We start from the raw sequence: 11,101 nt of genomic DNA, 5'->3' as shown, positions 1-11,101 counted from the left end.
AACTCATTGACGGAATGGCGAACTCACTGACGTACTTACGTATGAGGAAGCCATAAACAGGGGTAAAAATTCCATCCGTTATTCGTCGATACTACCTTACAAAATTATAGGTTGAAATTTCATTACTATAAACGGGCTTGAGGAAACCATCCACTTACTGACGGACATCAGTGCCGCTCTGATGCATTCCTTTAGTTTGGCGAAATGGATGAAGTATACTGACTGAATCAATGCTGCATCTGTTTTTTCGTTTTCTTTTGGTGTTTCGTATTCTGTAAGGTAGCATCGACGAATGACGGATAAAATGTTTTTCACTGTCATTCCGTCAGTGAGTTCGCCATTCCGTCAATGAGTTCGCCACTACGTCAATAAGTTCGCCACTCTGTCACTTGAATGATTGACGGACTGGCGCCAATGCCGGATTAAGCCAATGGCAATGAATGACGGAGCTACAGATTCATTGACGGAGTGACGATGAATAAGGCGTGTATGTCTCATACGTCAATGAGTTCGTCACTCCGTCAATGAGTTCGCCGCTCCGTCAATGAGCTCGCCACTGCGTCAGTGAATTAATGAATGAGTTCGCCATTGACGGATTGGGCGACTGACGGACTGGCATATTCTTTCGTTTTATTTTAAGATATGCTAGTATTCATAATTTTGTAAGGTAGCATCTACGTACGTCTTTCTAAGAATTTCGTTTTGATTTCGTTTTGTGATTATAATTCATTAATATTACTTTTTTTTCGGTAGCATTGACGATTGACGTTTTGACGGAATCACTAACGTGAGTGGCGAACTCATTGGCGGAGTGACGACCTCACTGACAAAGTGACGGGTGAGGTAGAATTGATTGTTACGATGCGAGCGGAAAACCGCTGTAAATCATATAGCATTCACATTAGTAGCGTGTGTCCAGAGTTTCAATTTAGGCGAATACTCTCCGACGCACAGAAAAAGTTGAAGTTCTGATAAGGTCACGGGGAATAGCTGGCCATTCCTCTTGGAGAAATGTTAATACTGCCAGGTTGCCATTAACGTTAACCAGTGTAGTCACGTCGTTGCCATAGGCGGGCAGGGCAAATCTTAAAGTGATACTACGTCTTAGAATACACTCGCCCTGTGGCTAATATTTGTTTTTAATAGTGACCATTGGTTAAATAAGTATGCATCTCACACTTTATCAAATTTGAAAATTCGGCAATAAAACTATAATCATAATTTTAAAAAAAAGTTAGCAAGCCATGAATCCGTTTAGTTTGAGAAAAAAAGAGTCATGGGTAATCAACGCTGAAACAGGAAACAATCATCTTCCGGTGTATACAAACAAACTTTGCCAATGATTAATATTCGTTGAAAATTGTGTCAGTGGTGGAGTATTCATTCTAAATTATATGAATTGCTTTTTCGCGGAGTCGCTTAATCTCCTACGAGGCATCATTATTCCGTCTTCAAAATATGACAATGTCGAGGTCAATTCAAGAGTAGAGGTCAAGGACGCGGGAAACCCCACTTGAAAGTTACTTCCCCTTGAAAATTACACCGGATTTCCTAGACTCACGATTTGAAAATCGCTTAATGGATGCATTAAGCTTTTTATAATTAATTACTTGATTTTGTAGATATATCGGATTATAGAGGGATCTTGATGTATAGTTAGGACACCAGGTAAGTCCACTGATGGATATATACCGGTACTGTTATTGGCCAAATTTGAGCAAAATTAAAATTTTATGTTCATCCTAAGACGCAGTATCCCTTTAATCTCAGGCGACGATATTGAGCTGCGAATATTTGTCCTCTGTAGCCTACGGCCTTGTTAGCTCTGATTTTTTTTACTTCGCAGCCGCCTGAACACGGTCTGTCGATTAACCCTGTGACCTAACGCATAGCTGGCTGATGACATCACTCTCTGAAAGCGGTTCCGGAGATGCAAGAAACGTACATACCGGTCACACGGGTGTTGTCCGTATAAGGCATGTTTGTTATCTGCCCTGTATGACTGTAACGTTACATCAAGTCAAGATGTTCCCATTACAATGAGCAGTGATCGGGTATATTTCCACTGAACACTGTTGTGTTTGGGCAATATATTTTTGATTGATTATAGGTTTGAACTTGCTATATAGTTTCTGTTAAAATTCACTTTCAAAGTTGGTATAGTTTCTTTTGGTCAATATTTATATACTCTAGCTCTGAGAAAATTTCAAAGAGAATGTCAATATTATCGTCTTACTTCACAATGATGATGCTCTAATCATAAAATTCCCTATAGGAGAGTAAGAAGTAAGATTACGAAACAGTTCAATGGACTTTTAATCTGTTACTAGACTGAAACATCTGCCTCTATTCTAGCCTCTCATAGCTATTTTGAAAACTGGAATAGGGGTAGATATTTCAAACTTTTACCCGTTAATTCGTTCATTTTTCTCAGGTAGGCGTACAGTATGGTCATCTAAAGGGTCTTCTACCTTTTGGATTCTGCTGACAAATCTTGAAAGTTAAATTTCTTTTCATATCCATGATCATCTATCCACCAAAATGCAGGATTAGATATATCCCGCCTTCCAGTCTAAAAACAGCAAAGATAGCTTGACAGGTAAGGTACAATATGTCTACTGGCAGCTGTCAGAAATGACAATGGAGTCTAAAATACGAATTTTCTCATTTTAATTATCTTCATAATGCATTTGTAGTTCGGATTTATTGAAATATCTTTTACTGTCAGTTTTTTTTTAAAATCAATATCGCTAATCCAAAATACATCAAATCAAAACATCAAATCACATGCCTTAACTTTTTCTTCAGATATTCTATCAGTCAAGGACAATAACTTGACAATAACAAATTTTTGGAAAAATGTCATTTCGAACTAGACTAGACGAAGATCTGACTGATATAAATGATAACACGAGATTTCATTAAAATCAGATAAGATAGCATGCCAGGCACGGTAATATACGCCCACTGGCAGCTTTGATTTTAAATACAAAATATTTGGCAGTACAGTAACAATATGATATATGAAATATTCAACCTTCAGTTATAAACTTCTTTTGAACTTTTTGAGGCTATATTGAAAAATATTACCAAGTTTCATCAAAATCTGTCAAGATGTAAGCCTTCTAGAATGTTTACACGCTAAAAATGGAACTCGTTTTTAAGAACAAAGGCAATAACTATTACTAAATATTTTTCGATTCTTCTGATTTTCCATAGGGTTCATCATTAATAGCAAACTCTCACACCAAGTTTCGTCAAAATCCATCAAGAATTGTACCTTCTAGAGTGTTTACAGGCTAAAACTTGAACGCATTTTTAAGAACAAAGGCAACAACTCATACTAATTATTTTTCTGATTTTCAATAGGGTTCATCCTGGGGTGATAACGAACAGTCACATTAAGTTTTGTCAAAATTCGTCAAGAATTGGGTCTTCTAGAGTGTTCACAAGCTAAAAATTAACGCATTCTCATGAACAGGAGCAGCAACTCCTACTAAATATTTTTTTATTTTTCTTTTTCTGATTTTCAATAGGGTTCATCTTTGCGTGAAAACGAACACTCACATCAAGTTTCGTCAAAATCCGTCAAGAATTGTGCCCTCTAAAGTGTTTATACGAGCGAGCTAAAAATCTAACGCGTTTTCAAGAACAAGGGCAATAACTCAAGCTAAATATTTTTCGATTTTTCTGATTTTCAATAGGATTCATCCTTGGGTGATTACAAACACACCAAGTTTCATCAAAATCAAGTCAAGAATCGTGCCTTCTAGAGTGCTCACAAGCTAAAAATTAACGCATTCTCAAAAACAGGAGCAGTAACTCCTACTAAATGTTTTTCGATTTTTCAGACTTTTAATAGGCTTTATACTTGGGTGATAACAAACACTCATGCCAAGTTTCGTCAAAATCCGTTAAGTATTGTGCGTTCTAGAGAGTTTACGAGCTAAAAATGGAACGAGTTTTTAAGAACAAGGGCAATAACTCATACTAAATATTTTTCGATTCATCTGATTTTCAATAGGCTTTATCCTTGGGTGATAACAAACACTCGTGCCAAGTTTCGTCAAAATCAGTCAAGAAGTGTGTCTTCTAGAGTGTTTACGAGCTAAAAATTGAACGCGTTTTCAAAAACAAGGGCAATAACTCATACTAAATATTTTTCGCTTCTTCTAATTTTCAATAGGATCCTTGGGTGATTACAAACACTCACACCAAGTCTCGTCAAAATCCGTCAAGAATATTGTGTCTTGTAGAGTGTTTACGAGACGGGCGGACATGGGTGACCGCAATATACGCCCCTATTTCATGTGGGCATATAAAAATCAGATAAAAATTGTAATCACTATGGTTACCAGCCCCGTCGCTAGGGTGGGGCCCACGGGGGCTCGGCCCCAGCAAGCGAAAATTGAGCCCCAGTAGCTCTTTATTTTCCCTTGCCTCAGACGCGTGAATTCCTATCCGAAATAAGTGCATCCGTGTAACGGCCAAATTAACTGTCGTTTGTAATGTTTTGTTTCATTTTTTGGAGTTGTCTTTCTTGTTTAGAACACGTCTTGATAATCTAGTCTTAAATCGGTTAACCGGGTACGTTTTCTGAGAACATCTTCCTGACCAAAATGAGAAGTTTTAACGGTCTATAAAACGGTTAGAATTTTTTTTATTATACAGTTCTTTTATTTGCATAAGTTTTTGGAAACACCTTGCATTTGGCATTTAAAGTACGTTTTTGCCCTAAGAGCCAGGCAAATCTAAAAATAGTAACTTCAGGTTTGACATGCGCATTGATACTTGAGATTGTCATTTAAAGCTGGAGTCCCTCTTAAACTACTAAAGATGGATACCTCTCTATTAGTTTAAATCCATTAATAAAAAATTGTTATATTTGTTTTCAGCAAATCTTGCCTGATGGTTAGATGTTAAATGGTTATGTAAATATGGAAAAAAAAGAACGAGATTTCGTTCTCATTCACCCGTATTCAATTGCCTCAGTTGTACAGTCTGCTATAAGAATCGTTTCTAATGCAATCACGGTTGAGCTTCCAACCGTTGGGAAATACGAAAGTAAGCCTTAGTCATGTTTCGAAAAGTTCGTTGATTGCACCAACTGCAACGTCTGCTGGTTGCACTAACCACAATTCGGCTTTAGGCCTATCCAGTTCTTATACCCAACTGACTTGGCCAGTCTAGATCAAAAGCCATGTCAGTTGAAATTGGCTGAGTATGCACCAGTTGTTAAAACAAAGTCACTTTAGAAGACAGGGATCGAAAATCAGAATAAACCATGGTTTGATAAGTTCCCTTGGGTCGAATTTTCTGTTGAGAATTTTTTGCTTTTTGTTACTGTTGTCGACTGTTTCAATCCTGAAAACACTGCTAGTCGACAAACAGTTGGAAAAACACCGTTACTATCTAAAATCGATTGTGGAAGTGATTCAGTTTGTGGCCGTAAATTCTCTACCACGCAGGGGGGTGGGGGGGGGGGGTGCGGAATGCGCTTTCGACTTTGATGAAGAAGTCGACGATATGCCATCGGGATTTTTGTACGCCTTTTTGAGTACACTATTAAGAAAGATCCGCTCCTTCAGGAAGCCATCAAGTCAATCCCCGGGAACGCGAATTACAGGTCGCCAGGCATACAGAATGAAGTCATCCAGATTTTGAAAGATATAGTTTCAGATATGCTTTCCGCAGAATTCCTTTTTATACCATTAAGTCAGACGGGGCGAGAGACAGACAGAATATTGAGCACGTATCAGTAGTCATTCGATATGTGCGTAACAGTGCGACAATCGAAGAGATAATATCAATGACTCAAACTGAGAAGTGTGACGCAGCAACATTAACAGATGTCATACTGTCACGTATTCGAGAGGTTAGTCTTGATCCCCAAAATATCCTCTCCCAGTGCTACGATGGCGCGAGTGTCATGTCCGGGAAAGATAGTGGTGTACAGAAAATTCTCAAGGAGCGTCTCGGTAAAGTGATTCCATACGTCCACTGCTTCAACCACCAGCTCCACCTCGTGGTGATCGACACAATAAAGAAGGTAGACGAAGCAGGTATCTTTTTCGATATGTGCTCTAAGACGTATAATTTCCTGCGGAAGCCAAGATTAGCCAGCGTCTATGACGGTACCAAGATCAAGCGCCTACTGGATCAAAGATGGACCGGACATTTAGAAACAACGGAGGCTATTGTACGTAATTGTGCGCAGATAATCAATGTGTTAGAGAAATGTGAAGATTTCAGGGATGCCGATCTCAGCGTTGAAGCTATGGGTGCAAGGCTTTTCCATCTGTATATAGGGCCTACACTCTATGCAGGTGCGATTGTTTTCGGTGCTAGTACGGCCGTGTGCGAATCATCATTTTCGGCATTGAAACGGGTTCTGAATCATCATCGTGACTCTATGACAAACTGCAGAAAAGGAAATCTTATTCTAATGGCGTTCGCCCAAAATCGCACTCAGGCTGTTGACATGGAATCGTTTTTACAATTATTCGCTCAAAGCAATCGCCCCCTGCGTCTGTATTGATAATCGAAGGACCGATAATTAAATTCTGCAAAAAGTCTTGACTTGACTGCAGATTAAGTAATAGCCCTAGAGTGTATTATGGTACCGTGTGGGGGACATCGTAGAATACCCGAGGAATTGGTAGGACCTGATATTTTGTCTCACCTAGATACAGTTGTCATTTTATTATACATATGATATATTCCTTTAACCTCAAGATAGTATTCTTCATTTTATTTCATATATGTGAAATCTAACTCAAAGCGGTAAGGGCTTTTGGGCGAGCAGACTACCTGTATATTTTTTTCGGTCGCATAGATCATATTTATTTTCGTTGAATATCCGTCATATACCAAACTTTCGTATCTTTTGGCTTTTATTTTTACTTAAGTTACTAAAGCCCTCTTGAACGTTCGTCAAATTAACCCCCCGAACACCAGTTTTAAAATCAACTTCCTCTCATATTCGTAAGGTAGATAACTAAGCTTATAACATGAGCCGTATAGTCAAAAGTTAGTGGGAAAATTATGTGTTGTCTGTTAAAAAAAAAAACAGGTATTGGATTGTCACCCTTTAGACACTTCGACCATTATTTAGACTAAACATCAATCGACTCAAATTAGTTAAGTTAGATAAACTGTTTGACTTTTCTAAAATATTTCATCGGTTGATAAGAGTTTGGTATTTCCTTATCATCGAATTGAATTGGTTATCCCAAAACATAAGAATCTACCACGCTCTATGGTCGATTTGTCTTGTCACACAACTGGCTGGTAATGATGACTTGTCCAATGAAAACAAGGTTCTTCAAAAAAAAAAAAAATGAATGGAAAAATTTATCGAGTGGAATTGATTAATTTATTTTTGCAAGGGCGTACAAGGCGTTATTAAGAATTAATTTATTAAAATGTAAGTAAATATACCCAGATACAACTGAAAAGGAAAAACAGTGAATTACATTATACAAAGTAGGAATGTTTCACTGTTTCTTCACTTCTACTTCTGTCGTCTATCTAATTATTTGTAAGTCGTGCTGTCTGAATGGATTTCAATACAATATATTTATTATTGGTACGTAGCAGCGATTTAAAGACCTACTAGAAAATAATTTTTTCTGTGGCAGTTTATTTCCTTTCCTGCTACCTAGGCTACAGTATAGGAAATTTACATTCTAAATTCTGTTGTTGTTGTCATTTCAGGTTATATTAGCATAGACCTAGTAGTGGGTTAGTATCAGTCACCATGGATAGAAAACGGAAAACAGATACTGATGGATATGAAGGTACCTACAGCTCTGATGACGAAGAATCCAAACATGATGCTTTTTCAGATGATTATAGAACCACAGAACCCTGTAACCTGAAGCATCAAAAACATAATCATAGTGAAATTGAAAAAAGACGAAGAGATAAAATGAACACATTTATTGTTGAATTGTCTGCTTTAATACCAATGTGCAATGCTATGAATCGTAAATTGGATAAGTTAACTGTTTTAAGAATGGCAGTTCAACACATGAAATTTCTTAAGGGTAGTAATAAATCATACTCAGAAGCACGACCAGAGAATTCAATCTTGTCAGAGGCTGAATTAACCAGTATGTTACTTAAAATATCAGATGGATTTTTATTCGCTGTGAGTTGTGATAGAGCTCGCATTTTATATTGCTCTAAATCTGTCAGTAAGATATTAAACTATTCCCAAAAAGAATTGATAGGACAGAGTTGGTTTGATATTCTTCATCCTCAAGATATCAATAAAATAAAAGAGCAACTTACAACTTCAGACTTATCTCCAAGAGAGCGACTTATTGATGCCAAAACTATGATGCCTGTAAAAACTGTATTTCCTAAATCTTCACAGCAGTTAAGTTCTGGTGCCAGACGATCATTCTTTTGTCGAATGAGAATTGGCAATAAATCAACGAATTCCAGTTTAAGTGTCACCAAAGGAAAGTTAGATTCGGAGAACGTTAGTTCACATAAAAAGAAAAAAACAGAAAGGAAGCATTTTTCACGAATATATTGTAGTGGTTATGTGAAAATGTGGCCCATGTCTCAAGTGAACATTGATGAAGAGGGTGAAATAGATCAAGATAGTTTAGGTTGTCTCGTTATTATTGGACAGAATCAATCAAATATTGAAATTAAACCCCCAGTGAATAAACCAGATGTGGCGGTTAGACCAGTGGAGTACTCATCCCGAATGACTGTAGATGGTAAATTTCAATATGTAGATGATAGAGCTACTCTTATATTAGGATTTCTGCCACAAGAACTAATAGGTAGTTCCGTTTATGAGTATTATCATCCTAAAGATATTATGTATCTTGCTGACATCCACAGAAAAGTTTTGCAGGCAAAAATGAAAATAAAAACAAGACCCTACAAATTTAAGATTGGAGAGGGAAACTTTGTTACTCTACAATCCACACTATTTGCCTTTAATAATCCATTTACAAAAGAAATAGAATGTATTGTTTCTAATAATAGACTAGTAACAGAATCAAATGTGTCACATTCAGGAGTCACAGACCCATTCGAATCAGCAATGAAATCATTTCCATCTAGCTCTGGTATGTCACCTGATAAATTGTTCAGATTTGGTGCTGGTAATAGTGACCAGAATAAAGAAATGATGACCATTAGTGGTGTATCAGATCTAAATAAAGATGTTTGTGCTGGTGATTATAGTAGAATAAATAAAGCCATTGCAGAAGCTGATAGTAGCAGTGGTGAGGGCTCTAGTTCCCAAGTACCTACAGTAGATATTAATATACCATCTTCTAGTCAGGTGGCTACTAACCCTAGGAATATACCACCTGTAGAAACACAGCAGTCAACATCCTCTTCTACATTAGATACCACATTATTACATGATGTAATACAAGAACAAGTGGAAGACATGCAGAATCCTGGTAATGGTAATGATGAAGCAGCACTAGCTTTTCTCATGAGTTTGTTAGAGGCTGATTCTGGATTAGGTGGTCCTGTTGATTTTAATGACATTCCTTGGCCTCTGTAGATTTTATAATATGAACAAAGGGTAATTGTACATCATGTTGTCAACTGCAGTGCTTCCAATTTTATTATTTGTGTAACTCTAAGATGGATTACATTGCATGTAGAAATATTAAAACGGAACCTAAAATATGCACACAAGAAAAAAAAAACGCACACTCTGAGTAACAACATGTTTCAGGTTCCATTGTAATATTTCTATTTTGAGTGAAAATACCTTGTTATTGTATTATTACAGTGCATGTAACTTTCAACTGTTACCAACAGTGTCTTGAGTTCTTTTTGTGAAGGAATTACTACTTATATATCCCCAGACATGTTGGTAAACAGAACTGTTGGTTAAAATGTTTATTATTGTCAAGTATTTACTATGATTGCATATTTTGTTTGTACCACTGTGATTATATATTGTTATATATACTTCCTAATAAGCTATATTTCATAATATATTTTTATGTAAAACTGTTATTGTAAATCTAGTGATTCAGTCCTCTAAATTATTTTTCTGTATTGTTAACACTGATATTGTGATTATGAATTACATTTATGGGTAGTATGTTAAAGTATACTTTTATAACATTGTTGGAAAATACATTCAATATTAAGGTTGAATGGAAAACTTGTCATTTCTGGAGAGACATTAAAAATACAAAACTTTATATTACAAAATATACAATTTCAAAATTTTTTTCAAAAAATGTTGTGCTTTACTTTGAGTCTTGGCTTTTGGTGAGAGATTTTTACAGGTTTCATTAAATATATCACAAAAATAAAAATACATAAGTCTGAAGTAAAAATTTAGGGAGCCCCTTTCATATGAAAAAGTTATTGTTGTTATTATTTGTTGTTAGTTGAAAAATTAGAAAATGTCACAGTTACATTGTTTTAATTGCTCAATGGATACTGACCAAATGTTTGTGCAATATTGCATCGAGTTCAGTGCCGCCCTGCCTGTAGGGTGGGGTCTTGGCACTAGCAAGTGAGAATTAAGCCCAAGCAAAACCTTCTTCAGTTCAACAGAGAATGATTCATTTATACTGTCTTTGTACAAAATCAAAAAGACAAATTTTTTGATACGCTTTTGGCTCAACAAAATCGGGTGGGCCTTTCATTCTTCAAATTTTGAGTACAAAATCTGAGACCCAACACTAATTCATTCCTGGCGACGGGGCTGATTCAGTGATATAATGTGGTTTGTTCTTTGTTGATGTTACTTAATATTCAGATAAAAATAAATTGAAATACTCATAAATAAAGACCATAAAGGTCAATAAATGTTCAGATTGTGGTGTTGTGTACATGTCAAGAAGAATTTATGTAAACAAAAAAATCTTTATCATTAGATAGTATATAAAAATGATCAATATATTTTCTCAAATGATGTGGATAAATTAACTTAGATTTTGGGTTGTATTCTGTTAAATAAAATAGTAAACCAAAATCCATGCTTGTAAGACATTGAGAAGTATCACAGCACATTAAGAAACAACATTTTATGGATATAAACTTCTATTTATGAATCATCACTTGAGATGTATGTATCTGTAATGAAACGTGGTGCTAA

At 36.2% G+C, this 11,101-nt stretch overlaps 1 protein-coding gene across 1 annotated transcript in view; it reads right to left on the bottom strand.

Moving 5' to 3' along the window:
- Positions 1 to 7,900, bottom strand: part of LOTGIDRAFT_179592 (hypothetical protein) — a gene marked incomplete at both ends in the record, with an annotated part of 18,817 nt that extends 10,917 nt beyond the window's left edge. The window contains 4 exons of the mRNA XM_009066330.1: positions 2,472 to 2,572; positions 7,449 to 7,450; positions 7,616 to 7,665; positions 7,869 to 7,900. Of these exons, the coding sequence (XP_009064578.1) occupies positions 2,472 to 2,572; positions 7,449 to 7,450; positions 7,616 to 7,665; positions 7,869 to 7,900 (185 nt within the window). The remainder of the gene's footprint in view (positions 1 to 2,471; positions 2,573 to 7,448; positions 7,451 to 7,615; positions 7,666 to 7,868) is intronic.
- Positions 7,901 to 11,101: the final 3,201 nt, after the last annotated feature.

This window comes from Lottia gigantea, assembly GCF_000327385.1.
Source record: "Lottia gigantea unplaced genomic scaffold LOTGIsca_75, whole genome shotgun sequence".
Classification (NCBI taxonomy): domain Eukaryota; kingdom Metazoa; phylum Mollusca; class Gastropoda; family Lottiidae; genus Lottia; species Lottia gigantea.
Note: the sequence above shows the minus strand (reverse complement) of the source record. Positions and strands in the feature narration are given on the sequence as shown.